This window comes from Manis pentadactyla, chromosome 9 (assembly GCF_030020395.1).
Source record: "Manis pentadactyla isolate mManPen7 chromosome 9, mManPen7.hap1, whole genome shotgun sequence".
NCBI classification, from domain to species: Eukaryota; Metazoa; Chordata; class Mammalia; order Pholidota; family Manidae; genus Manis; species Manis pentadactyla.
Genome location: NC_080027.1, coordinates 122,034,488 through 122,062,086, shown reverse-complemented (window position 1 = coordinate 122,062,086; position 27,599 = coordinate 122,034,488). Strand labels below are relative to the sequence as shown.

At 55.7% G+C, this 27,599-nt stretch overlaps 1 protein-coding gene and 1 long non-coding RNA gene across 2 annotated transcripts in view; one reads left to right on the top strand and one right to left on the bottom strand.

Moving 5' to 3' along the window:
• Nucleotides 1-27,599, bottom strand: SLC26A9 (solute carrier family 26 member 9). The gene is made up of 21 exons (XM_036909759.2): nucleotides 27,432-27,599; nucleotides 20,405-20,547; nucleotides 17,610-17,749; nucleotides 17,372-17,482; nucleotides 16,556-16,731; nucleotides 14,920-15,084; nucleotides 14,203-14,355; nucleotides 13,808-13,890; nucleotides 12,958-13,105; nucleotides 12,574-12,687; nucleotides 12,297-12,374; nucleotides 11,677-11,772; nucleotides 9,815-9,921; nucleotides 8,993-9,062; nucleotides 8,774-8,866; nucleotides 8,524-8,637; nucleotides 7,608-7,889; nucleotides 6,501-6,555; nucleotides 5,153-5,298; nucleotides 3,555-3,626; nucleotides 1-2,264 (listed from the first exon to the last, which is right to left on the bottom strand). Exons 2-21 carry the CDS (start codon nucleotides 20,527-20,529, stop codon nucleotides 2,217-2,219), a joined length of 2,376 nt encoding a protein of 791 aa, XP_036765654.2. The 5' UTR covers nucleotides 20,530-20,547; nucleotides 27,432-27,599; the 3' UTR covers nucleotides 1-2,216.
• Nucleotides 19,672-27,599, top strand: part of LOC118924706 (uncharacterized) — a 29,124-nt gene continuing 21,196 nt past the window's right edge. Inside the window, exons 1-4 of the long non-coding RNA XR_008999438.1 lie at nucleotides 19,672-19,872; nucleotides 20,292-20,476; nucleotides 23,669-23,717; nucleotides 25,022-25,116. This is a non-coding gene — a long non-coding RNA (uncharacterized LOC118924706). The remainder of the gene's footprint in view (nucleotides 19,873-20,291; nucleotides 20,477-23,668; nucleotides 23,718-25,021; nucleotides 25,117-27,599) is intronic.

Here is a 27,599-nt window from a genome sequence, read left to right as displayed (position 1 = left end):
TTTGTTCATATTTCAAAACCACTTTATTACCAAAATGAACAAAAGGCAAATGGCATTTAAATTAAATAAATTACACAAATATCTCGAAGTCCCGGTCTTCCCAGGAACCACTTCATCACAGGTCAGTATCTCTAAGAACATTCAAAAGTGTTGAAATTCTGGATTATTTCATTACCTTGCCTTCCTTTCCTGCCTAAGTCCTGTCCAGAGAGTGGTCTGTATGAATTCGTACTCTTGCCAAAGTATTCCAAATGTGAGGTTTTCTTCCATGGCTCCCTCCCTGCGCATGTGTTTCCAGTTTTACCTCCACTGTTGGCTTTTCAAGTACTTGTACACTTGGACACGTTTTGGGATCCCTCCTTGAGCCCCAACTCCAGGCACTGTAAGAGAGCAATTCCCCTCTAAGGCTGTACCTGGCCTGGGAGTTAATGGCTGCTTCGTCAAGTCCTCAAGGGCTTAGATACTTGGTTCAAAGGGGACCTTTGCTGCAGCTGTCCTGAGGTTCTGTGACCCTCCCCCACCTGCTGGACCTGAGGTGGACTTAGAAGGAGGTGGAGTAGGGGAGGGGGAGCTGTCATTGGCTAAGGTTCTTGTCCTTCTTGTATTTGGCACTTCGGGTGCTGGACACAGTGAACTCCAGATAACATTGTCTTGTGCCTTCCACGTTTTGAGTTCCATTGGCAGCCAGATGGCATAACGAATTAACAGAAGGAATGCTTGTAGGCCAAGAATCTGTTGGTTCTTTGCCAGCGCCTACTCCTTTAACTCTTAAGAAGGCTTGCTGGCTGACCAGCTCACTCAACACACACATAATGCAAGTCAGGCTGAAGTTGGAAATTGGGATGTGTTTCCAGGCTGGGCCAGCCCAACCTGCTGGGCAGGGGTCATTAGGTTGAAGAAGCTTGGGAGAAGCAGCAGAGGGAGACGAAAAGGTTTTCTGAGCACTTCCATGGCCATTTCCCAAACACTTGCACACGGAACCTATTCATTTTCAAGTCTATAGTGGGGTTCCTCGAGTTACCTCCTTACATACATGGAAAGCTTAACCCCTCTTCTCATCTTTCCTGGAAGAAGATGGCCTTAGGCTCTGAGTTCATTCAGGAATCCCTGTGGAGGAAGATCCATGTGGACCAGCCCTCCAGCGCATTCTGCACCGGCCGCAGGACGCAGCGGGCCCTAGGGGGGGCTTCCTCCTCTGCCTGGCTGAAGGATTCAGCCCCATGCGGATAACGGAGAGTCAAAATCATTGGCTTTTTGCCAGATGAAGAAGGACGGGGCAAATTTCCCAAGTGGGGGAGGCACTTCTGAGGTCCTGGGGACTCTCGGGGCTCAGGTTCCCCCAGTGTGCCCTGGGTTGGCACTAGCACGCCTTCTGCCTTTAGGTCTCCAGGACAAGGATGGATTCCCAAAAGCTTTTATGCAGAATAACTGGTATCTGTTGCTACGTGGCCAGAGAATTCTGCCAGCCACCCCCTTTTCCTTTCTGTTCCCTCCCCTGTCTCCAGTGGAAGGGAGGAGCCCCCAAAGGGCAGGGAAAGTGATACGGTTTCAGGAAACCGGAGCAGCTCCTGTAGTGGGCTGCCCCTGGGGAGTAGGGGGTTTCTCTGGTGGCCTTGAGGGTCCTGGCCACTCCCCAGGCTCTAGTCCAACTAGCAGTGGAGGTCTCAGCAGCCTTGAGATGTGGAGGAAAGACGCATGATCACCCAGACAGAGATTCCTGAGTTGTCGAGAGCACCCGGCCCCAGGGGAGCAGAGCTGCCAGGGACGGAGGGGGCAAGCCACGGGGTCCTGAGCAGGTTCGTTCCCGTGTCCTGCGACAGCGTGACACTCTCTGGCATCAGCCCATGCAGGCCAAGGACACTTTTGAAGCTTGCCCTCTAGGTGAGCATGGTTGACCTTTCCCCTCTGTGCTTGAAGTCTGTGGTCAGGAGGTCCTGGTCAGCTGCCACAGGCAGGGCACAGGCGCAGGAGGCTCGCGCATTGCTGGCCGGGGCCCCGAGGGTCCCCAGAAGGGTGAGGAGGTGGCTCTCTGCTGCTGAGGTTGGCTCACTCTAGAGATGCCAGGGGGACGAGAGGGGAGGAGGAGGAGGACAGGGAGGAGCTGAAGTCCTGGTGGAGATGCATCCTCCACCCACCACTCCTGTGAGCCAGCCTCATCCTCCGTGGAAGTCTCAAGTGCCAGGTGCTCTGGAGGCAGCGTGGGAACGGCTGGGCCCTCACAGGGCTGTCAGGGTCTCTGTGTGAAACATGCTCCCAAACATCTCCTGCAGGGCCACAGGAGGGAAGGGGAGGGAAGGGAGAGCATTAGACCCGCTGAGTTCAGAGTGGCTGTAACCACGAGGTGATCCTATGAACCTTTGGCCAGAAGGAGGCATCATGAGTGTGTGTGAGTGTGACTGTGTGTGTATGTGTGTGTGTGTGTGTGTGTGTGTGCACGTGCATGAACGGGAGAGGCAGAGTCAGCCTAAAAGGTGAACTAAGAGGTCAGTCTAAGAGGCGGTACAGAAGCGACAAGAGAAGATGCTTGAAAACTGACTTTGCATTGCCTCTGGGGTGCTGTGGGGCCTTCACATGTCTCTCCCTCCTTCTTAGCTTCATTTTCTTCATTAGGTACAATGAGGGTTGAGATTAGACGAGCTCTAACTTCTTTCTTGCTCTGAGAAGCTATTCTGAACCTATCCAGGTTTTTTTTTTTTTGGAATATGGTGTAGATTCTACAGGGGCACAGACACCAGTCTGCCGGCTCTTGCTGGCGCTGGCTCTGTTTCCTATTGCCTCCCATCAGCTGTCAGCACTCTCGGAGGTGTGTCCAGAGGACCACGGGGCTCACGCCAAAGAGAATGGGAAGAGGCACAAAATGAGATTTTATTTCCAACTGACCCAAAGCCAGATCTCTCTAAACTGAGTCCTCTGGTCTCCTTGAACTCAGAGCACTGGGGTAGTGTGAGCGGTCATCGCGGGACCACAGGGCGCTATGCGGACAGCAGTATTTCACATCCGTGTGGCTCTTAGCTCTTAAGGACTGTCAACATGCAGTGACAGTTCTACCCCTCGAATTTGTAGCCCTGGAGTCCATCTGACCCTCCCAGAATGTCAATGTCCTAAGGGCAGGGGTCTTTGCTTGGTTCTCTGTGATATGCTCACCCTGGCGTTGTGTCAGGTGAGCAGCAGGCCGTTCTCAAATGCCTGGTGAATTACTGAGAGAACACAGGGCCCCCTGCTCGTCTTGAGAGGTAGAGGGGTGGGCATCACCCATACTTCCCGTGTTTCACAATGATAAAAACTGGGGCCTGGTGGGTTGTGTGGCTTGCCCTGGGTCACCTGTTGGATGTATTCAAGAGCTAAGAATAGATTATTAGCTCTCTAGGACTCGGCCCAGTGTCTCCCTTCCCCCACAAGGCCTTTCGGGGAGTGACAAGAATGAAGATTTGCTATTAAAAGAAAGATGAGAAAGAAATGTCACTGCTTTCAAGGTGACTGCTCTGGATGGGAGGAGACACCTTGGATCGGAGAGGGTCCCCCTGCCCTTCTCCCCGCTCTGCCCCTAAGCTTACCTGCTCCAAGTCCCAGTAGCTGGGGCTGTCCTCCTCCGAGTCGTACAAGGAGAGTTCAGGGTCCGCTGAAACCTGGAAGGGGGAAACCAGTGCAGAATGAGCCTCCTGGCCGAATGGCAAAGCCCCGTGCAGACGGTGGGCTGTGTGTGGACACCGTGCTTCCTGATGCATGACTTGTGCTCTCGGCTCTTCCCTTCGCTTTGCCCCCTTACCTGCCTCACAGAATACAGCTCAGTGGTGCTCTTCCCCCTTAGAGCAGAGGCGTGGGTCAGGGTCAGCCCTCTTTGGGGGGCATTTTGGAGGCAGGGAAGGTTTACCTAGCTTGCAAGGATGACTGGCGAGCTGCCTGACCCTGGGGAATCCATTTCTCTTCTCTGGAAATCTGTTTCCTCATCCGTAAAAGTAGAATAAGAAACTCACTTTGCTGGCTTTCTACCTCACCACGCCATTGAAAAGGGATGTGTGTGTGTGTGTGTGTGTGTGTGTGTGTGTGTGTGTGTGTGTGTGTGTGTGTAATAATAGGAATATAGTCTGTAATATGTAAATATATAACATAAATTATTTTAAATGTATATGTGGCAGTAACTGGACATTCTTTGTGCAATCACAAATGACGAGGGTTCTTCCAGAATGTCCCAGGCTTTGCTCTGCAGACAAGGTCCATGAAGTCAGAAAGCCCGTCGCCCCTGTAGTCTCCCTCTAAGTGGAGAGGGCGGGCGCCGAGGCCCGTGTTCTCCTGGGCGGTCTCTCAGCACTTAGAACAGACGGCTTCACCCTCACCAGTCTATTACAGCAAAGAGCAAATGGTTGCTCTGAGGCCAGAAACGCCTTTCTTTTGACCCACGGGAGGCAGGGGAGGTTGTTATGGGGGTTTGGAGTACAGAGTCTTAGGAAGCCAAGGGCAGGGGCTGAGCTTGGAGAGGCCCTGGGGAGGTGGGGGGTGTGCGGCTGGGGAGGGCTGGGCAGGGACCCTAGTGGGGTGGGCTTTTTCTTTCTCCCTGACTCTCTGGAGTCCTAGCCAGTGTTATTTGTAGCTCATTTGCATACCACTTACTGAGCTAGTAAATTAAATGTCAAGAAACTGAGACAAAACTCCTATCCAGCCCCTTTATCCATCACCCGCCTGAAATCTCCAAGCTCTGCTAAATTAAAATGGTCAGGCCTGCTCCCTTCCCCAAAGCCTCTTCTAGGAAGCGAGGAGGCCAGGCCCTATGGATTCAGGTCAGAGCACCGGCCTTGTAGGAAGGGTCGGGGCGGGGGTGGTGCGTGATGCCAGGACACCGGGCGTCTGTGCAACCGGAAATTAATATCAGTGAATGACTTTAGAACATACAAAGTACTTCTGAGTGATTGATAAGAGACAATTATCAGTGAATCCTAAAACAGAAAGTAAAGAAACCCCCTGCGAGGTAGGTCATGTTGGTCTGGGGGCCCATTCTATAGATAAAGAAGCTATTACATGACAGTTTCAGAGACGTTCAATGACAGAATTGGTGTTGGGTTTTGGGAACCCAAACCTTCCGTGTTCTTCCCATTGCCTCCTGGCCCTCCCTTTCAGTGCCCTGGGGTCCAAGATTCCCAAGGTGCAGGGACCTTACCCCTTGGAAGTTCCGTCCTGGGACCACTTCTCTGGCATTTTCCTGGGCAAAGAGGACCGCGTCGTGTATGCTGAGAAAGACATGGTCGCGCTCCAGACACCCATCTTCAAAGACACCTCCGTGGCTAATGTCATTGTACACCTGGGCTGGGAAGAGGAAAAGACCTTCAGAAAAGGCAACAGCCATTGCGGTTTGGAGCTGAGGCCAAGGTTGGGGGATTTGCAGGGGTGAGGTTGTGGGGGGCTGTGGACGGTGAGTGGGAAGGGAAGGAAGGGGAGAAGCCTGAGCGTCGGGCTCAGTGTTGGAGGACCAGGCCGGGCGTTGGCCTTGCAATACTGGCTCTGGACAGCAGAGGGCAACGTGAACCTCAGGGTGCTGAACCTTCACCCGAGGCAGAAGGAGGCAGTTTGATTCAGGGAGTCGGTACTTGGTGGCGATGGGGTGGGAAAGGCCAAGTCGCCTTAGGGAAGGCTTTGGGAACTCTGCCAGTTCTGCCCCTGAGGTCCATCCTTCCTCTGGTTTACCCAGACCTTTCGTGCAATCTCCAATATGGGGCAGAGCCCTTACTACTACCAAATCCTGGAGATGGCTTCCTGAGGAGTGTCCAGTGAGGGCGGGAGGAACGGCTGGTTTGAGCTCTGGACCACAGGCGTGGCAGTTACTGCCATCCCATATTCTCCCTGAGCAGAGCCTCCACAGAGCCTGGGACACGCCCAGGCCATTTTGAAGGTGGGCAGGCTCCCTTGGGAGGGCTCTGACCCTCTGCAGGAAATGAGGTGTCACGTGCCCCTTCACATTGTCTTGTTTGTGTGCACTTGCCATGTGCCCACGTCCCTCGTCCCTGCACTCTGCCAACGTGCTAGTGACGTGCAGCCCACTGCTCTGTGAATGTGTCCTTGCAGCTGTGTGTATGTGCCCTGGGGAGACTGCATGCATATAAACCTGCATTTCTGTATGTTTCCTGGACAGTTGTGCTTTATGTTTATTTATGCACTTGCAGATTTGGAGAAGATCTCCAAATTCATCTAGTCAGTGCCCTTATTTTATAGAAGTGGAAGTTGATCCCTTGACATCTGGCAAAGGCTACATGGCAAGTCAGTGGGGCAAACTAGAATCCTAGTTCCCTTTCTTAATGCTACGATCCCTTACTCTTTTACCGAGGACATTTACACAATCTGACCATGGTCTCTCCTGACTTGTTTCGAAAGCTCTCAAGAGCAGGCCATAATTTTGGGAATATTGGGGTGTTCTCATTTCCACCCCCTCACCGTTCAGCATCCCACTAGCCTGTTCCCACCCTGCTCCTGTTGCCAGCTGTTCAGCCCCCTAAATGCCTTCTCTGTCTTACCATGGATGTTCACCAAGAAGACCTTCACACCAATCTTCCCGTAGGTGGAGCTCAGCTATAAGTGTTGGGGAGGGTGTGGGGCAGGGAGACAAAAGGAAAGGAATGTTCTGAGTGGGTCTCAAAAGTGATTCACAAAACGCACTTCAGAGGCAAGCCAAATAAACAGGCAGCGCTGAGAGCTCTGGTAGCCAAAGATAAAAATAGCAGCAGAGCACAGCTCTTCTCTCTGGAGTGTTGGCTCACAGCTTTGCTGGAAAGGGGGGCGGAAATGGGGCTTTCCAATGAGGCGGGCACTTAAAGTCACCATGGCCCCTGCTTATGGGGCCAGGTTTTTCCTTTCAGCAGCTTAGATTCCTAGACTCCACCTCCTTCCCACCCATTCAGGCAGATGCTGCAGGGGGTGGACTGAGGCTGCAGAGGCCAGGGCTTCAGCCGAGGTCCACCTGGATGGTAGGTCCAGGCCTAGGAAGCAGGCTGAGCCCACGGTGGGGATGGAGCCTTCTGTGCACCCGGCTGATGGGGACACCAGCCTGGATGCTGTCAGTCTCCCTGGGCCGCCTGTCTGAGCAGCTCTGAGGTTTACTGCCCTTGGAGGTGGCCGCTGAAGAGCTCTCAGGCAGACACATCTATTCCAGGCATCCCATAGGCTGCGTGTTTGGCCTGAGGATCTCGGGCACTCATGTTACTTCTCCTTTTCTCGGCTGGCCAGGACCGGCTGATGCTAGAGTGTCTGGGTGAGCGTGGGGAGGAGCAGCAGACCATGAACCAGGGCCAGCGTGGATTCTACTCGGAGGACCCGGGGTGGGTTCCTGGTGGCCCAGGAGGGCACTCGGGGGGGCCTCTGCTAGAGACGGGTGCTAGGGCAGCCCGCGACAGTGGGGTCTAGAGCTCCAGCGCCCCTCTCCCGCTATTCCTCGTCTTGGACTGTCTGCTCTGCAGAGAGCGACCTGTCCCGGTCACTTCGGGGACAAAGCCTCTGGCCTTCTTGGCAAGCTTCCTCCCGCAGCTGGTCAAAGTGAGGGCCTCAAGGAAAGGGACTGTGGGAGAGCAAGGATGGGGGTGGTGTCGGGGGGGAGGGCCAGGGGTTCCCCTGCCCGAGGTCCTCACCTTGGCCAGGGCTTTGATGCCCATCAGGTCCACAAAGCTGACCCCACTCATGTCGAGGATGAGGGTGTGGAAGGTGACAAAGGGTGGGACGCTGGCCAGCATGTCACTAGGGTCACTGGGGATCTCAGCAGGGCCTGGTGGCTCACAGGGGGCTGCTGGGGAGCTGTCCTGGCTGAAGGTGATGTAGGACACGCTGGCGCCGTTAGCAGTTGTCTGATTGTTGTTGGGGTCAGTGGGGGAGGTGTTCTCAAAGTCCTGCTGGAGCTCCTGCAGGGAGACAGTCTGGAGGGTGGGGGCGGGGGGCCGAGTCAGGGATCATCGACTGGTTCAGACTTGGCTGCGGCTGGAGCGGGGCAAGGAGCGTGCCAGGGGTGGTGAATAACTGAACTTAGCCGTGGTGAATACAAGCCTCCCAGCCCCGTGGGAGAGGCATCTCCCGCCCCTTTCTCAGGCAGGGCCTGCGTGTTTGGTCTTCTACAACTCAAAGTTGGAGGACGCTTCCAAGAGGCACTGGAGCCTTGGCCCACGCTGCTCGGGAGAAAACCCCTTTGGAAACAGCTGAGCTTCTGTTAGCATTTGTCCGTGTCTCCCTGCTTCTCCCAGAACCCCCACACCCACATCCACCTCCTGCCTCTAGGTTGGCTGGGTATCCCAGGAAATCCACCGCCACTCCCCATCTGAGGTTGTTCATGGCTCATGGGCCTAAGGCAGAAAATACTGGGGTTCAAGGGAGTTCAGTCATTGCTCCAGGAGCCGCCATCCCCTCACCCAAAGAGAAGAATGCCTAGTGGCCACCAGGGTATTGCCAGAGAGACTTGATGCCTTTGCCATGAAGGGTGCTAGGAGGTGGGGCACTAGGGGGCAAGATCAGAGAAGGCAGGGGAGAGGGCATGGGCTGTTCCTAGTCTCAATTCACCTTGGTTTTCATAAATAGAGACTTCCGCTGTTGTGTGGGCCTCATTCTTCCCTTCTCCTGTTTCTTGAGGTATTTCTGCTTGGCTAGCAGTACCTTCTGGGGGTCCACACCTGTCTGCAGGGAGAGAGCCGACAGCAGCCTGAATGTCCGCCCTCTCTGGAGGTGGCCACTCTGGGCTCCCAGCCCCCTTCCGTCCATCTTCTGGCCGCTCTCTGTCCAGCCTCTCTGGGCACAGACTTCTGAGCCTCACCTTGGCAGCGACCTTTTGCCTGAAGATCTCTGAGTTGGCAAAGTAGAGAGGGGAGCAGTAAGTGACGATTTTAATCCCCTCGATTTCCTGGGCCTATGACAGGGAGACTGAGTTCAGGCAGCAGAAATGTCTTTGTTGGCTTTTCTTTTTTAAAACCCCTCTTTTTACTTGGGGTGGGGGTAGGGCAAGAGAGGGAAGTCATAAGCGTGGATTACCTACCCTATTGTAGGTCTTGGGATTCACATAAATGTCAGTGTCCATGACCTGGGCCAAAGAGCAGCCATTCCGACTGGATGAAGGGGGAGTAGAACAGCATAAGAGGATAGTCGCAGTGGATGGCCTGGGGGGTTGCTGGGTTGGGGCTGGGGCAGAGGCATGGCAGGAGAGGGGCCTTCCTCTCCCCGGGCTTGTGTTTGGCTTTCTGTCCTGGGGGCATGTGCCTGGTGGCCTACGGCTGAGCTGTAACTAGGGTGATGACAGGCAGGCCCTTGACATAGCTCCCAGACGGGGGCTCCGGGGGAGAAGAGGTGGGGGTATACAAGGTGACAAGCTTACGTGGCCCCAAAGTCACCACTTCCTAGTTCTAAGTTCTCAAGAAGACAGGGTTTCCCTAACATTCGGCCCGGCCAGGACCTCCTTCCTCTGGTGCCCCTGGCCTGCGCTACTTAATCTTTTTCTAGGAAGGACACAGCGACTGTCCTCCGGCCTGGTGTTCCCCTGCGGTGGGGTCCCCTTTGGTCTGGGGTCTGGCACTGCCTGCGGAAGGACTCTGAGGCTCACCCTCCCGCCCTTCCCTACTTTCTCTGATCCCCCCAAGACCACGATGGCTGCCTCTGGGGTTTTCAGGGTATGAGAAGTCAGACAGCCCAGTCTGTGCCCACAGTCCTGGCTGGGCTGAGCTCTTCTTGGGCCTGGTAGCACCCAGTGCCAGGCCCCGAAGGCAGCAGGCATGGGGGGCTGGCTGGGCCTTGGCATGGGGGCCTGTGCAGGCTGGCCTAGGGCCCCCCCTGCTGTGCCTGGGGTGGAGGGCCCGTTACTTACAACTGGGTCTGGAAGACCACTACCAGGACGGAGAAGGCGACGCCCACGGCCACACCGTACGGCAGGCTCAGGAAGAAGGAGGAGAGGAAGCTCACCACCCAGATGCACTGTGAGGAGAGAGATGTCAAAGCAGGCCTGGGGGGAAAACTGCTTCTTTCAAGAAGCCTTCCTGGATTAGCCAAGGCCATTCTCTGCTTGCACAACTTCAGACCCACCCTTTGCTTTTCATGGCATTTTTGTACTGTTTTATGTCCTTGTGTTTCGGTTACACTTGTGATTTCCCCTAGATTGAGGGTGGCTCCCTCATCTCCTCTGGTTGTTAATAGACAGCCCCGCATGCACAGGGAGTCAGCAGGGCATAATGATAAGAGCAGGGTCTCCCTGATACTCAGCATTCTTCCTGCCTGGCCTGGGCCCCCCTTTAGTCATATATGCCTGGGTTCAGAGTTTTGTTCTCCTACTTGATAATTCTGTGGGCCTAGTTGCCTAATCCCCAAAGCAGAAATAATACACTTGCTTCAAGAAACGATTAAAGAGTTATGAGATGTGAAGGTCCTAGCAATGGGCACCCCATGGGCGATCAAGAAACGTGAGTTCCCATTCTCTAAGAGTGAGCTGTGAGGGCCTGCCACGGGCTCAGTGACCTTCCTGGACGGATGGGTGGGGAGCAGGATTGGGTGTCATTTTGATAGTTGCCTCCTCTGATCCTTTAGAATTCCCCAAATTCCTCCAAAGGAAATAAATCTCCCTGCATTCCATTAGGGAATTGTGAAGATCAGATGAGAGTCCAGAGCATGCAAATACTGGGGACTGTCATGGCAGTCCGCTAAAAGCAGATCCTTAGGGTAAGAATTGGGACATCATTTTTCTCCCTATTCTTGTCACTCATTTTCTGGGACTGATCCTGACCACTCACCCCCTGGGAGACCCCAGAGGGCTGCTCACTTCTCTGGTTTTAAGGATTTCCTTCTTGAACCATGCAGGTGAGTCTCCTCCCCTGGGTGACAGGACAACCCAGAGGGCTGGAGTCTAAGACTCGGGGTTCCAGTCCTGACTGTACCACGTACTACCTTTGTGGCCTTTGAGGAGTTACTTAACCTCTCTGAGCTTGGTTTGTAATCTTGAAAGGAGGTTAGTAAATCCTCTCACAGGTTACTATGGGGCTCAAATGGGGATAATGCAGTGTTGTTAATACCACGCAGCCTCCTTACTGTTGTCCAGTGAGAGATGCGTTGGGAATGTGATGAATCATAACGATAAGTCTGTTTGCCGAGGGTTCTATGGTTACATGGCACTTTCCCACTGTGATCTCGTTTAACCCTCCGAACCCAAGTGCGAGGCAGCCATGACTAGCACCCTCATCACAGATGAGGAAATAGAACTCCAGGGAAGTCTGGTAACTTGCTCCAGATTCTGGCCTGCTAGTTTTATGTTCTAGGTTCATTTGTTTTAAAAGCTGTTTCTTTTTGCTTTTCAGGGAGCTATGAATCATAACAATAATAATTGCTAGGTTTTATTGAACACAAGATGCGATTCAGACAATGCACTCCCTACTTGTGTGATCTCATAAGCAGCCCGAGCGAGGTGGTCAATATAAAATACCCATTTCACAGATGAGGAGGCCAAGACTCAGAGAGGGTAAGGGACTGGCTATTGACTACAGAGCCAGTGAATGGTTGAGTTAGGATTTGAACATAGGATGTCTAACTTCACTACTTGGGCTTTTCACATTCAGCTGTGCTTACTAGGGAGCAGCTGAGCAGCAGGACCCCCCCCCACCCCGCCCAGAAGAACTGGCAGGCCATGGGGCTGGGGGAGAGGCAGGGGCACGGATGGGTGCTGAGAGGCCACCCAGTACCTACACAGTCTAGCTTGCTCCTCCTCCATAGGTAGTAGGGGTCAGCAAGTTGTTTGAGGGAGTTCTTGAGGTTGACAGCGATCAGGGCTCCTAGCACAGACTGGGGGAGAAGAACATTGTTCCTTGTCACCCAGACTGCCCCCTTGCTTCTGCCCTTCTTACAGACACATGGCCCTGGCCCTGGCAGGGCGGAGCTGAGGTTCTGGGACATCTCTGCAGGGGGAGCCCCCAAATCCCTGGAATCAATCTTTGGGTTAGAGGGAAGTGCTAGAGCAAGGAGGCCTGTCCTGGCCCAGTCTTTGCCCTCCCTCACCCCCAGATGGCCCATGCCTGGAGCCCTCCTGGCCAGGCACTCACAGGCCCTTGTGAACACTGGGGAATCAATTCTGAGGTCAGAGGCCTAGGGGGAGACCAGCCCTGTACTTGTGAGCTTTCTCACACAGACAGACCACTGAGACGCTCTCAGCCTCAGTTTCCCTCACCTGTAAAGTGGGGCATAAAACCTGTGTTGTCTACTTTGCAGGTTGTGACGAGGACAAATGTGACAATGATGGCACTTTGTAAAGGACTGCGCATTCTCAGTGGGGGTTCTTCCTGGCCTCTGTGCTCCTGCTGTACTCTTACCTTGGGGAGAGGGAACAAGTAGGATCCCAGGACCAGCATGGTGACCATCACCACTAGGGACACGCACAGGCTTGCCACCTATTCAGAGAAGGAGTTGGGAGATAGGTGACAATCTTGCCCTTGATTTATTGCCAAAGGCTGCCTTTGGAGTGGAGACGAAGGAGGGGAGAGGAAGGCTGGAGAAGCAGCTGACTGGGCTTGCATATGCCTGGGCTTCCGTGGGCAACTGTCCGGTTAGCCTCCCAGCCCCGCCCTGCTCCACTGGCACAGTGCTTACCTGGGATTTTCCTCCAGCTCCGTCCACCGCCAGAGTGACCGAGAGTGCACAGCAGATGACATGGATTTTAAAGAAGGAGCCGAAGAAGTTGCTGCAGCCCAGGGCGAGCATCTCCTGTGGGGACAGGGATGGGATTGAGAGCTGGGGCAGTGGGGTACAGACCAAACATGTTCTTCCATGCGAGCTGCACCTGGGCCTAGGCCTTCAGAGTGACCCTGCTGCTGTACACGCCCAATCGAGCGGAAGTCAGCGTCTGGGATCAGAGCCCCCCCACCCCCATTGGCAGGCAGCCTTCCTCACCTCACTGCCCTAAGATATCTCTTGTCAGGCCTCTGTGGGACCGGGCCTATCTCGCTTAGTCCTGCTGGGGGTGGCCGGACCTACCTGGTTAGAGTCCACGTCATAGCCGTGCTTGCTGGCCAGCGTCCGGCCCATAGCCAGGTTGATGACGTAGCCCACGATGGCCAGGGAGAAGGCTGTGCCAATCATGTCCCTCCACTGCGAAACCACAGGCAACACGGGAGTGGGGAACCTGCCAAGGAGCCAGAAAGGAGGCAGGGCCCAAGTGTGTGAGGAGAGAGAGGGCACCGTGTCCTTTATCAACTCACAGGCACCAGCTGGGCGCCACTGGGCGCCAGGGTCTTTGCATAAACTAGCCTTCCCGTCTGAATCCTTAGGACAATGCTGTAGGGCGCCTTCCGTCACTCCCTAGGCAAAGTAGGAAGCCGAGGCTTAGAGACCCTAAGCTGTCCAAGGTTACAGAGCTAGTAAGTGGTAGGGCTCCTCTGTTCACACCTCGATCCTGGACCCCCGATGCTCACTGGGCTACAGAGCCTCAGCCCCCAGTGCTGGGAGGCCCCCTCCACCACCTGCTCCCCCCCTGCACCAAAAGCGTCAGCCCCTGCCCCCCCGCCCCCGAGGCCAGTTGGTCCTAATAGCGTCCTTTCCAATGGATGAAAAAGAGCAAGGGGAGAGCCGGAAAGGGCTGATCAGGGACGGCTCGCTGTGTAACAGCCTCTCTGAATAAGGCTTCTGGAGGGGGCGGCAGTTAGGACTCGCTGTTCATAAAGCTGCTGGCATTGGCTGGCCCAGCGGCTCTTCCCGTAACAAGTAATAGGACTAAATCACATTTGGTGGGTGTCACAGACCTTCTAACATCTCAGCTCGGTCTCTGAGCCCAGCCACGTGGGGAGTGGGGTGGAGGTGGGCTGGACTTCCCACCCCCCGGGCTCACCCATGCTGGATCTCCCCCACGATCTGCATCTGATACTTTTTGGGCATCTTACAGCCCCCGGAGATAGCTGTCGCCACCACCACCTGCAAACCCCAAAGTGGAGAAGGGGGATTGGCTGTAAATCGGGGCCCGAGCAGGGTTCTCCCCCAACCTCCCTTTTCTCTGGGGACCCCAAACCCACTCCCCTGCCTCCTTGAGGGGGAAACAACTTGGGAAGCGGGCAGAATGGGAGCCATGTAGAGGGGGATGGGATGGATTCATCCCTGCCGTCCTGTTCTCCGGGCAGCCAGGGGAGGGGGCAGGGGGAGGGGCGCCCTTGGCCCTGGCTGGGGCTGGATTCCCTTTCTCATGCCCGCGGCCTGCCCCCACACCCCTGCCCTGGGCAAGGCCCTTACCACAATCATCTCCGTAGGAATGGGGAAGCGGATCCTGTGCATGTATCGGGCATTGAGCTCCTTCACCAGCACCAGGAAAGAACCGCTGATGAGGGCGAAGATGAGCGAGGCGATGTTGGTGTGGGGGAGGTTTTTGCAAATGTCAATGAAGGTCTGGGGGAGAGAGCGTCATGCTCATGGGCTCCCACCTCCTCTTCCCATAGGATCCCCATCCCTGGGTGTCCAGCCTATGAAGGGATGTCACCAGTGCTAATGCAGCACACCAAAGCAGAATCCTGGTCACGAGCACCATCCCATCCCCCCGCACCCTCTCCCAAAGGGCATGTTGGGAGCTCATTTTGGGATGGGAACGCTGATTCTTTCTCTTTTTCTTTAGAAAGAATTCAAGCTGAAGGAGGAGGGGTGGATATTAGACACAAAGAAGGACTTCCCAGGCAGGGAGGGGTTGAGGGACTGGATTGGGTAACCGATGGAGCGTACATCTTCTTTTCTGCAGGGATTAACCACGGAGAACCTCGGTGAGCCCTCAAGGTCATGTGCTCAACCCTCCCCCGCAAAGTGGTAACCCCCTGACAATCCCTTCTAAACAATGGGCCGGCCAGCCCTTGCTTGAGAACACCGTGTAGTGACAAATTTATAGCTTGTTAAAACAGTAAAGTCCCCTTAGGTGGCTGCCTGTTCCCCTCCCCATTTGCAGGGGTGTGTTCCTAGACTCACAAAGACGATGGACCCTGGGCCAGCATAGGAGGGGATGGTCAGCCCCAAGATGTACTTGAGCACCGAGATCAGGATCTGCAGGCCGGCGGCCGTCATGAAGCCCCGTATGAAGGACTCAGAGAGGTAGATGGCCACGAAGCCGAACTGCACGAAGCCCAGGCTGATCTGAGAGGAGGGGGTGGGGGTGGGGAAGACCAGGGAGGGTCAGTGGCTCCCACACCTGCCTGACTCCAACCCAGGGCTGGACCTCCAGGCAGCCCTCTAGGGAAATGAACCCTTTGTGATGGCGTCTTGCCCTCTCTACTGTGCCGCAGACCTTCAGTCCCTTTAGGGCATGGGCTTCTTTGCCACGTCGCCTCTCTGGCTTCAGTTTTCTTATCTGCAAAAGGAACTTGGTCCTCCCTGGTGTTTCCTTTCTCTAAAGATGATACCACTCTCTGCCCACTTGGCTAACCAAAAACTTGGGAGTCATCCTCCCTCACCTCCCACATTCAGTCTATCAGCAGGCCCTGTTAATGCTCCTGGCAAATGCTCCTTAAGTCCACCCCCATCTCTCCCTCTGCATAGTCTCCCAACAGGTCCATTGCTTTGATTTGAATCCATCTCCCACACATCATCTTTTCCATGACCCAAATGATCCTTAAAAACTGCCCATCGTACCCAAAGCTGCTACTTAGGGGCAGACCTCAGACTTCATTGTCTGGCCCCTGCTGACCTCTTCAGCCTCTTCCCTAGCCTGTCCTCCAGCCACCCCAGACTCCTTCCTGAGCCATCTCCAGGTCAGTTCACACTCTCCTAGGCCTCCATGCTTTGAGAGCATTCCCTCTGCCTGGACCGTCCTTCTGTGCCTTGTTCATGGGTTATTGGTCAACTTCTACTCATCCCTTAAGACTCAGGTCAGATGTCACCTTCTTTCTTTGAGGCAAGGCCTTTCCTGATGATCTATCTCTTCAGTGTGCCCACAGCTATTGGTACATAGCCCTATTATGTTGCTTATCTCTCTGCCTACAAATTTATCTGTTGACATGGCTACTTCCTCTGCTGGGCTCGGAGCTCCTTGAGAACTGGGCCTCTTTTCCTTATCGTTTGTCCCTGGGGCGTAGCCCAATTCCTGGCACAGCACAACAGCCCAAAACATTAACTGAACGAATCAATGCATGAAAGGTGCCTCTGAGGTTGCTTCCTGCTCTACATTCTGTCATGCAGCAGTCCTTTCACAAACCTATCCGAGTCCTTTGCACCACTGGGGACACACAATTTCTACCACGCAGGTGGTGTTCTGACTTGCAGCAGAGAAGCCTGGAGGGGGGTCAGGGGCATCAGAGGAAAGGGAGGACTGTGCTGGCAGGGAGTGGGGCCCTGCAAAGGTTAGTGGGGAGAGGCTGTGAGTCTTTTAGATGGTCTTTAACTCAGGACAGTTTTATGAGGTGCAGAAGTTGGTTCTACAGAACCGCTGGAGGCAGATGAGGAGATATTCTGCCTTTTCAAGCTCTTTTGAGCCCCTAGGAATGGGGAAGAGAGAGGAGGGAGTGCTCTATGTCAGCTTTAGTGTCAAAACCGGGCTCTGAGGTGGGGCTGGGGCGGTCTGATGCTGTACAGAAGCTGGCCCTGGCAGGTGTGTGGCTGTCCCCCTCACCTGGATGATGGCAGTCAAGCAGGCTAGTGTCGCTGACACATGCAGCCTTTCAGCCTCCATGGCTGCTGTATCCACGTAGGTCTCGTTGGTGGCGTTGTTGAAGACCCGGAATTTGGACTCTGGGGCTAGCTGCAGACAGATGTTACCCACCAGGATGCTGATAACAGCAAAGGTACCTGTGGGCCCACCCAACCGGCAAAAGTCAGAGGACTGGACCACACCCACGGAAACCAGCAAGGGGCTGGAATGCTCCCCGACCCCCGGGGGTTGGGTTCCCACACCTCCTAGGCTGCCCGGCCAGCATGATGACCACTCACATCTAACTGTGATCTACACTGTTCAAGGTGCTTTCACCTGAAAGGTTAATATTATTTCATCAAACACAGGAGGAAATGAGCTGGGAAACAGGCAGAGCCTGACGTAGAAGCAGACCTTGTGACCAGGCCCTTTGTCCCCATCTCAGCACCAGAGGATCCCAACGTCCCTGCCGTGGCCTGATGGGCCAGACTGGGAGTCTGACAGGAATTCCTCACATCTGCATAACACTTTTTGGCATAGGGTGTATCTTGCTCCACCAAATCTCCATATTCCAGGGAGGGAGACAGAACAGGTAAAGCTAAATGAGCTCAAAGAAACTAAGTGGTTTCTCCAAGGCCACAGAGGGCCCGGGACCGACACTCCTAGGGCCAGCCCCTCCAGGACTGACCAGCACCGACTCCGGGAGAATACAGACGGAAAATGCCGGAAGCCCCTTCGCCTCGCTGCCCATCCGTGTGGTCCGGGGCCCCCTGCCTGCCGGGAGGGGCGAGGCCTTACCTGGCACCATCTGGTGTATGCCGCCCAGGAAGAAGTAGGTCAGGAGGGGGAAGAAGGAGGAGTAGAGGCCATTGACTGCAGGGAGGTTGGCCAGCAGGGCAAACGCCATGCCTGCAGAGGACAGGGAGGTGGGAGGCTCAGGGGCACAGCGGGTCATGGAGGTCACAGAGGGCAGGGGCAGCTAGAGAACTGGGGAGAGCAGCAGGCCAGGCCTGGCGGGGTGGGGGGGACCCCTCACCTTGTGGGACCTGGATGGACCCTCCGCTGAGTCCGCCAAGCAGGTCGGGGATGATGTAGTCTCTGATCTTGTACTTAGGGAGCCAGGAGAGCACGGGGAGCAGCCCGAACACCACGGCTTTGGTCTTGGCTGAGGAACACCTGGGGGGGGATAGCAGGTGTCCGGTCAGCACTGCATGGCTTGGACACACCGAACTGGGGAGGGGTTATAATATTCTGTTCCTGGTCATCCACCCATTCATTCGTCTACAAAATTCAGTGAGCGCCCACACTGTGCAGTACACCAGGGAGACTGAGAAGAAAAGGTGGGGACTCTCTATTGGGAGCATCAACATGCTCTGGGCATTAGCTGGAGTTCTTCCAACTGCCGGCAGCTCATCTCGGAAGTCTACGAGACTTGGCTTAAAGGCCTGGATTTTCCAGTGGCTTAGCCTTCCGAGGTGCATCTAGCCCCCTTCCTAGAAGCCTTTCACCAGTTTAACTGAACATAAGCCTGGGCACCCTTGTCTGGGCTCCTACAGCTTTGTGAGCACCTGTGTTATCATCTCTCACTCCCACCAGACACTAAGTCCCACCATGGAGACAAGCCTGGCACTCTTGTTATCTTTATATAATTGTGCATCACACTGAGTTGCTTAGTAAATATTTGTTGAATGAATGAATAAGTGAAAGGATGGGCCAGTATTGAAACAGTCTGAGTGGGGGCTGCTGCCATCTTTCTTAGAACTTCCCTCCAAAGGAAGGCTCCACTGTCCCCGCACAGTGTGCCCCTGCTGCCCCACCATCCTTTGTGGGATGACTCCAATCCTGGAGTTCTTTCCACTGCTGATTCATCAGGGGCGGGAGGAGTAGGGGAGCTGGGCACTGGTCACTGCAGGGTGGGGAGAGTTGATTCCTGCCCTGTTTGTTGAAGGCCTTGAGGTCCTTTCATAGAAACGCAGGAGCGGTAGGAACAAGGGCCCGCAAGCTCAAAGGTGACAGCTGGTGGATTGATGACTGGAAGCGGGTGGGAGGCATTTGCTTTTCTTCTCTCAGCTGAGGGAACTCAAATACTCTGAGCCCATCTGGTGACTCACTGGCCTGCTCTGATTCGGTCTCCTTTCCTGCTCAGCACCAATGCCTGCTGTTTGCTGTTGCTCAACAATAGTTTCTCTGACACTGGGTCCGCTGGATGTCACCCAAGACTGAAATCAACACAATGCTTTGTGCCCTGTGAAGTCGGGGCAGATTTTCTGTCCGAACCAACACTTTGTGGAACAGCATCACCGTCAGTATCTGACTCCCTGGTCTCCTCTGGATGGTAGACAAGAGGTGGGCCAGGTGGTAAACACCTTAACGCATCTCCAAAGCCTTGTCCTAACAGAGAACCAGCCCTGCAGGAACCTTCTCAGGTTTGTCTGTGGCAGGGAGAACTGGCTCGTGAATAGAGAGTCAGCTAGGAGAAGAAAAACAACCCACTCGAGGGCTCATACATGCCCAGCCTGACTTTCAAGCCTGCCGTATGTTGAGCAAAGCAGTCAGGAGCCTGAGGGAAGAGCTGGAAAGAGATACAAACACCTATGCAGAGGCTCCAGAGGCCACATGGGAAGGGGACAGAGGGATTAGCTTTTTAGAGATTCATTCATTCCTTAAACAAATATTTATCAGAGTACCTTCTGTGTGCCAGGCACTGTTTAAGGCTCCCATGCCAGCCTCCTGGGACTTGTTAGTTCCCTACATTGCTTTATAGTTGTTTATAATCTTTTAGGACAACAGGAGGTACCCTCATCCCTCCAGCACAGAAAGAACCCAAACTCAAACTCTTTGGGCACCAAGGCTGGCTGAGCCCACCTGTCCGAGAGGACAGCTGTGGGTACAGTGCCCAGACCCTGGCACCCAAGGCCTTGGCTGCACCCGGGCAGAGATGGAACCTCCCAGGAGTAGGGCTGGGCCAGGGCTTTTAGTAAAGACTCAAGTGGGTGATTCCCCCGGCCTGAACCAGTTCCACTTGCATCTCCACTTCAGCCATTGCCAGTGACCTCAATCCCGGTAACTGAATCAGCTGTTTCCCCAGGGGAGTGAGGAAGAGCAAGCCAGCCACAGCGAGCACGGTCTGAGTGAGGTCTGCCAGGAGCCTGGGAAGGGGGAAGGTGAAGCGCCTGCCTGGCCTCAGGCTCCGGGAGCGTGGGTACGGATCGCCTCCTGCAGTCCCTCCTTGGGGGCGAGGTCTCGTTACCCACCCGAACAGCTCCAGGGACCTGAGAGCGGAAAGAACCCCAGAACTGGTAGGACCACATCCTGGTGGGTACCCCTTAGGAGAGCCCAGGAATTTATGGGCTGCTTTTGGGCATTCGCTGGTTCCAGAAGGAAGGAGCCTCTAGGCAGGAAAGAGAACAAAGGGCATAGGGTGGTAGCTTCCGATTTTTCTTGAGAAGGAGGGGACAGGACATGAAATAAGGGCTCTGATGCTGTATGCATGCCCCCCTCATGCTATAACATGCCCACCTGCAGCTCCCTTAAGAACCCAAGAGAGACTTGAATGGACCTAGAATATGGCAAGACCTCATCCAAGGGATTGGGGCTGCTCTACATCCCTCCTGAACTGTGGGTGGTCCTTGCTCCAAGTCCCCATCCTCCCTGGCGGTCTTGGCACGGATGAAGTTGTAGGATCTTAAAGTCAAGGTTCTGAACCTTTCCTCCCCAGGGCTTCCCTAGGCGCTGTCTTAGGCACATTGGCGCAAGAGCCATGCCCTGGCACAGGAAGGATCTTGGTGGGGAGCAGAGGAAAGGAGATGTTTGGGCTCTGAGCCACGTTACCTGAAGGTATGGCGAAGCTTCTCTCCCAGTGGGTACGTCCGGTTCTTCTTCTCAAACTCATCATCAAAGAGGGTGAGAGAGTATGCGGCTCTGTCTACCACGTAGCGGGGCCTGGGCTGGCTCATGTCTGGGGCATTTACAAGCTTTGGGAAAAGCAGAGTAGGGGCAGATGAGGGGCATCCCTCTCCGGGGCCAGCCTGGGGCTCTTCTCGCTAACCCTCGCTGCAGCACGGTTTTATTCTGGTCTTCCCCGCCCTCATCCAGCAAGGTGCCTCCCTTCCCTCTTTACAGCCTTTCTACCAGACTCACTCCTTTCGGTGGCCTTCCTTTCCAGGCACTGATGATACACACACTGATGATACTCGCCCTGGCTGTTTTGCTTGGCACCTAGCACGTGGCTGACACTCCACACCCGTGACATCACTGTCACCCCCACCGAACACCAAGCAAAATGAAGGTGGGAGTACAAGGGTAGGAGTTGCAGCTGGGACTCAGCACGATGGGCCCATCCCTTGTCCCTGGTGCCCCTGACAGCCCTTCTCCCTCCCCAGCCCTCAGTTTCCTGGCAGAAAGCCTATGCCATTTAGGCAGTCACCTTGGAAGAAATAGAGAAAACAGCCCGCGTGGAGGCAGGTGGACAGTCGAGGGGACCTCAGGAGGACCCTTCTTGAAGGAGACGCCTAGGGCTTCACCAACAGGTTCCTGGTGTCGGGGAGGGAACGGCGGAGTGTTTGGGGGAAATCAGGATGGTCTGTGTTAGACAGCTACGGGTCCTGTGCCTATCCTTTCCCCCACCCTTGTGTACTGGTGTTTCTCTCCTCCTTGCTTTTTGCACAACCTTGCTGGTGTTCCAGGAGCTTGAGATGGCCAGAGCTAAGTGCCAGGGCCCAGAGGAGCTCCCTGTGAGAGCATTCTCCCTCCCTCCGGCAACTACTGGTCCCTGTCCCCTGCCCCCCAGAGCTGGGAGATGCCTACTCAGAGGACCTTAGAGGAGAAAGGAGGGAGGGGAAAGACCTGGAGCAGCTTAGAGGGAGACTTACGTCTCGGAGGTGGGGAGCATGGGCTGGCTATGGCCAGTCTGGCAAAAGATTGGAGATGCGGTTGAAAGTGAGAAACCACTCAAGGGGCTGGAGATGTCTCCTGACTTCCTCGGGGACAACCTAGGTGCAGGGGAGGGTATCAGAGGGGAGCCGAGCAGGCTGGCTGCTGCCTCTTCTGGACGAGAACATGGGGAGAGATGGAAAGCACATCAGCTATGGGTCCAGACACCTGGGTGCTGGTCCTGGCTCTACTGCTGAGGCCCAGCACGTGCTGTTCCTCTGTGACCCTCAGATTCCCCATCAGTAAGTGGAGGGAACACATCCATCTCCCAGAGCTGTTGTGAAGGTCCAATGAGTTAACGGACAAGAAAAGGTCACGTAAAAATGTAAAAAACAATCCAAATGTGAGTTGTTATTATTAAGATTGTACCCATGTTGATTAAGGTGAGCTGGTGCCTCCCATGCATCTGGTCACGGGACCCTGAGGGCTATGAGGACCTAGAAGCAAGGGCCGGAGGCCTGTCAAACCCTGAGGATACCCAACCGGAGGGACGTAGGGGAACGAGCCTGCCCATGCACCTGTGCCCAGCCCCTTGCCGGGCGCTTAGTATGTGCTCAACAAATGCTTGTTGAGTGAATCAATAAGCGATGTTTTGGAGATGACATGGGTAGAAATGCATAAGAGCCGTGGTATGTGAGACATTTCAGTGGGAGAAGTGAGAGACAGAGTGGCAGGAGGAAAACAGAGTAAGTTTCAGGGCCAGAATGACCCGGGTTCAAAGATTCAGTTTCTTCATTTGTAAATGGGGATAATAACCGTCTCCGGTAGTCGCGATGAGGATTGAATGAGATCATATGCGTGAGGTGGCTGGCCTCCCCAGGGCCTCCAGTAAATGGTAACGGCGGTGATTACTATTATTAAAGGGGAGGGAGCTTCCTTCCTCTTAGGAGACTGTTCAGAGTCCTCCAGCCCTTCACCCTCTGGAGAGGCAGGCTGGCCTCACCGCTTCTCTCCCTTCCCAGCCCTCCAGGGCCTGGAAGGGTCTAGCTTTCCAAGTGATTTGCCTGCCGGGCACTTTGGGAGCAATCTCGGGAGTGTGTGACCCTTCCGAGGAACCCAGAGCTTCAGCCTGGCTTCCGAGAGAGGCTCATGGTTTTGGAGTTGTGGTAGGGGTGGAGGTGGGGGTCTCTCCCAGGCCATCAAACAGACCATTTGCAAAGGAATAGCCAAAATGTTCAGAGACCCCCTTGGGAGAAGAAGGAGCCCCTTGGGAGAGGGCCCACGGGAGGTACTGCTTCTATGTCACCTGGTAGGCTGTGATTCCCCAGACCCCTTTCCAGGCTGCATTCAAAGGCTCTCAGTTCTAGCAGTCATTTGTGAGAAGGTGTTTGTTAACATCCAGTCCTACTGACCCAGCTCCCCACGTCCCCACACCCCAGCGGTACCTTCTCCTCGTCACCCTTTCCCCACCCCGTTGTCCGCCGAATCTCGTCTTTGCTCTGTCTCCTACCCCCCAGGTCTCATCTCACACCTGGACTGTTTATTGCGTTAGCCTCTAACCGACTTCCCCGGATCCAGCCTGCACCCCTGCTCAGAAACCCTCAGCCTCCTCATTGCCAGGAGGCTCAACCCCACGCTCCTGCATGTACTTTTCTTTCACCGTCTGGCTCCGTTTTGGTGGGCTGGCTAGACTGTTGGCTGGGCCCCCAGCACTGCCACATGAACTTGGCTCTGCTTTCCCTCTCAGGCTGCGTCCACACGTCCCTCCTTACCTGAGTTGCCCTGACTCATTCTGCCTTTCTAGACCTGCCCACCCTAAAGACCTGCTCAGGTTCCTCCACTTGCCCGCCCCGCCCTTTCTTCCTCGTCCCTGCCCTCCTCTTCTTCGTGAAGCCTTTCGTGACCACCCTGGCCGGAGATTCCTCTTTCTCCTCGCATCTCCTGCACTTGGACCTCCGCCCTGTGCAACAGTGGTGCTTTGGCCACTCGTGGAGGTCACTTCCAGGGACGCCCAGGAAGAAGGCTGGTGCTGGTGGTGCCCTCTGAGAGCACGGGAGGGTGACTCACGACTGTTTCTGCCCCTGTGGGCAGGTGTCCTGCAGACGTTAGCAGGTGCTGGGGGAGTTCCAGCTCACACAGGCTGACAGAGGAGGAAAGGCCCCTTGCTTTACCTCGATGCAGAATCTGTCCCTTTCCCCGTATGCTCTGCCCATTTCATTCCAGGCATGGAGTGTTGAAGGTGAGAAGACTCCAGGAGTTCTCCCAGTCCTAGGTTTGTACCATACACACAAAAGGGGAATCCGGCAGCCAGCCAGAATCAGGACAATTAGTCTAGAAAGGGACTTGGGGACCAGGCTGGCCCAGTCCTCCCGTTTTGTGGATGAAGAAATGGAGTCTTCAAGAGACAAGGTATGGGAATTTCAGACCTTTGAGTCGAATTCAAGTGCTCCTGTTGGAAGGGCCCCAGACCTTCCAGGGATGACCCTGACCCTGCTCGCTGGGGGTTTTCTCCTGTGTGGCACACAGAGACCCCCTTTTAGACTGCCCTGATGACCTTTCACTCCAGCTGGCGAGTCAGAACTTCTGAGTTCTGTTCCAAGAACCTTCTGCTGTGGATTCTGACTCCTCTCCCACCCCCGGCTCTCCCAGGACGATGACAGACAGCGGCAAATCTGCAGCCACAGGAGCTACCCCGGCTCCTGGTGAGGAGGCGCCCGGTCACACTTCCTGATTCCCAGAACAGGGGTTGAGGTGGGGTGGGGCTTAGGAGGGGGTTACTTCATCCTCAGCCAGTCCTGCAGGCCGCGGAGGAAAGGGGAATGGGAGAGGCCCTACAGGGTGAGCCAGCCTGGCAGGGAGGCACCGCCTCTGCCAGACAGGCTGCTGGGGCTCTCGGGGAGTTAAGGGGCACCCAGGGACCCCCAGAGCGGGCTCCTGTAATGCCAGGCTAGGCTGGGATGGTGAAAGACGGAGCAAGGAGGGGAGGGAGGTATAGGGGACCTGGCGACCTAAGTTCTAGTTGAATAAACAGCAGCCCTGCCAAGTGATGTCAGCATCTCTGGAGAAGGTCGAGGGCTCTCCTGCCCGTGGACCCAGGAGCCCTGCCTCCCATCCACAGTGTCAGCCCCTCTACAGCCTCCCACCCCCACCGGATCAGGGATAAATAGCAGCTGCCATGTGACAACAAAAGGGTGCCGCTGCCCCCTCCCCCACTGTGGAGGAAAGGAGGGGCAGGTCCCGAATTGCTGGAGACACCGAGGTGGGGGGCTATGGGGCTTGAGGGAAGTAGAAGGCAAGCGGGGGAGTAGAGGGTAAGAGAGGCAGTTGTAGGGACAGTTCTCAAGGCTTAGGGGAATGGGGTCACATATGGGGCGAGGGGGAGGCAGGAGTTTTTCTGAGCTAAGGAGCTAGTGGGGTGCAGAGTAGGGGGAACAAAGGGGAAATAGAGTCTGTGGGGAGGGCGCCGGGGCCAGAGCAGACCCCCGTGGTCTCCTCATCAGAACCCTAGTCCCCACCCGCCCCCCTGCGGCGAGCTCGTGGGAGAAAGCCCGCAGGTATCTCCGTCCTTCTGACTAGGTCTGTCTGCATCACAGAACACTGTGGGCAGAGATGGGCTTGGGCAGAGCGCCCCGGTTAATGCGTGGAAAGGCTTGGAATGGTGCCAGGCTGTGGTAAGCATGCAAGCAATTCTGACTGCTGTTATTACTGTGATTAACCTCAGGGGCAGTCCTTTTTATTCTACAACCTCACGCAGGTTACTCTACCTTTCTGGGGCTTCCTTCTCCCATCTGCCCGCATACACCGCCCCCCCCCCTCCGTGTCCCACCAAAATCTCCCAGGACTGGTGAGAAGAAAAGCAGGAACTCTTTGTGAGAGGGCAGGACATCTGGGGAGCAGCGAGGAGCGGGGGACTCTGCAGGTCAGGTCTGGGGGTGACCCTGTCACTGGGACTGAGGCTGACTTCCTCCCCAGCCCTGCTGGGCTGTGCATGTGGTGGTGGTGGGGATTCTTTACTGTGCACATGTGCCAGGCACGGGAGCAGCCCCAGCCTGGCCGGCTCAGCCCGGCGTTATCGCTGTCCCCGCCAGGGCGGTCGCTCTGCTCTGGGGAAAGGAAAGTCACTCTGAGGTTCCCCCTGTGCCCTAGCTGCTCGTTTCTCCCACCTCATGTCAGGTGGGAGCCGCAGGGAAAGGGCCTCTGAGTGGCCGGGGTGGGGGTGGGAGCCTGGGACAGGATAGGAGGGCTGGGGTCTCTGCTGGGGAGCCTGCCCCTGGTGGGAGTCGGTGCAGAGGCCAGGGGGTCTCCAGGGCATCTCCTCGATCCTCGTTTTCTTTCCACCCTCCCCAGGCCTCATGGGCGCACTCTGCCCCCCTCTCCATCCCTCATCATTACTGTGGTGGTGGGGGGCTGAGCTGTCCCTGAGGCACCTTCTTGCTCTCTGGCTGTCCTGGAGACTGGAACCCCCTGTAGGGGAGGGACTCCCTGCTCCCACCCCCAAATCCCACTCCTTACCTCTAAGCCTGTTCTCCCATCCCTCCCTGGGCTGGGGGTGGGTGCTGGGCGGAGGAGATAAGCTCCAGGAAGAGGAGTGGAGGCTAGACTTTGAAAAGCACTTTCCAACAGTGAGGCCTGACCAAGGTCATGGGATCCCTGAAATGGACACTCCTGGTCAGGCTGTGGAGGTCTGTAAGTAGACTGGGGTTAGACTCCCTTGGAACGTTCCAGACCAGGGAAGGGCCCGCCGCTCTGGTCCAAGCTGAGCCTTGTGCCTCATTCCCTCAGGGAGCAGACTCTGGCTTGGTTCATTCAGCACACCCTCACTGCCTACCTACTGTGTGCTAGTAATCCCTAGGAAGACTCTAGGCATTAAGAGATAAAGAAGAATCAGCCTCTGTCCTCAGGGTTTCATACCGATGGGCCTTCAGAACAGGCTGCCAGGCCCTGGGAAGTGCCTGGGAAGGTGGAGGAGGCAAGTGTGCCGCCCCAGGCCGCTCGCTCGGGGAGGGTCCTTCTGGATTCTGAGGTCCTGGGGGAGCGGGTGGGAGGCCCTGGGGGCTGTGGGAGGCGGCTGCTGTGTGAGGGAAGCCATCCAGGGGGTGGCCCTCTCTTGGGCTGCCCTCCCACTCTGAGGCACGCACCCTTAAAGCCGGGCTTCTTCCTGGTGCTCGGGCCCAATGGGGCCAAGTAGAAATGGGGGGTTTATGCTAGAAAGATAAAAGATTTGCTTGACCTGGGCTGGGGACCCTGCGGACTGATTCTGAGGAATGGGCCTACTGCCTGAGGGTGACCTGGGACCCCCGCAGAGGTGCAGGGTGAGAGTTAGGAGGCCGAGAGACAAGGCGGCTGGCCCAGGCCACTGTCTTCGCCCAAACCTCCCTGTGCTGAAGCCTTCACCTGGGAGTCAAGTCCCCTGGCTCCTGTTCCTTCCAGATCCCTTGCTCCCTCTCAGAATCCTTGGTCTCCCCTCCTTCTGCTTCTTCCAACCTCTCAGGATTAATGGGGACAGATGGGATTCCATGCAGCTCATGTGGGTGCCCCAAGCTGGTGAAGAAGTGAATGGGGGAAGGAGGACGTCCGGGGAGACGGGGAGCGGGGGGCAGCCACATAGAGCAGGCTGGTGAGCCAAGCGTCAAGAGCTTTCTGCTTCCAAGACTGGAAAAGAAAGGCGAGAGGTACAGCCAGTGGCCTCAAAGTGGCACCCCGAGGAAGGTCCAGTATTTTTGTTCTTTCCTTTGCAAAGGAAAGAAGCCCTCGCAAAGAAGCTTCGCTCTGTGGTGGGGTCTGGCAGGGAGGACCCCCTGGGCTCCTCAGAGACCAAGGGCTGGGGGCTGCTCTCAGACCAGGGGCCAGAATGTCCTTCCCTCCTGTGCTCGGGCTGGCAAACGGCCCACCCCAGTGACCAGTCGGTTCCTGTCATCTCTCCCCCAGTGCCACCCACTTCAAGGGATGACCCCGGGCCCAGTGGGGTGGGCTGGGTGGGGCTTACCGGTGGGTGAGCAAAGCTGGCTGGGCAGGGCCGCAGGTGTGTCTGGGGAGCGGGGAGCTGAAAGGTGTTCCAGAGGTGTGCTAAAGGGCTCTGCTCAAATAATCCAGGGAGGCGTTTATAAATAACTTTACCTCAGGGCCACGGGGTGAGCCCCGGCTTCTGATTGGC

Bases quoted from the DNA above. Each gene is read 5' to 3' on its own strand.
- SLC26A9 (XM_036909759.2), bottom strand. From the start codon at position 20,529: ATGAGCCAGCCCAGGCCCCGCTACGTGGTAGACAGAGCCGCATACTCT. The intron at 13,106-13,807 runs GTGAGCCCGGGG...GCTCCTTGGCAG, and splicing joins GTGGGGGAGATCCAGCATGG to GTTCCCCACTCCCGTGTTGC. The intron at 6,556-7,607 runs GTGAGGACCTCG...CAACACTTATAG, and splicing joins GCATCAAAGCCCTGGCCAAG to CTGAGCTCCACCTACGGGAA.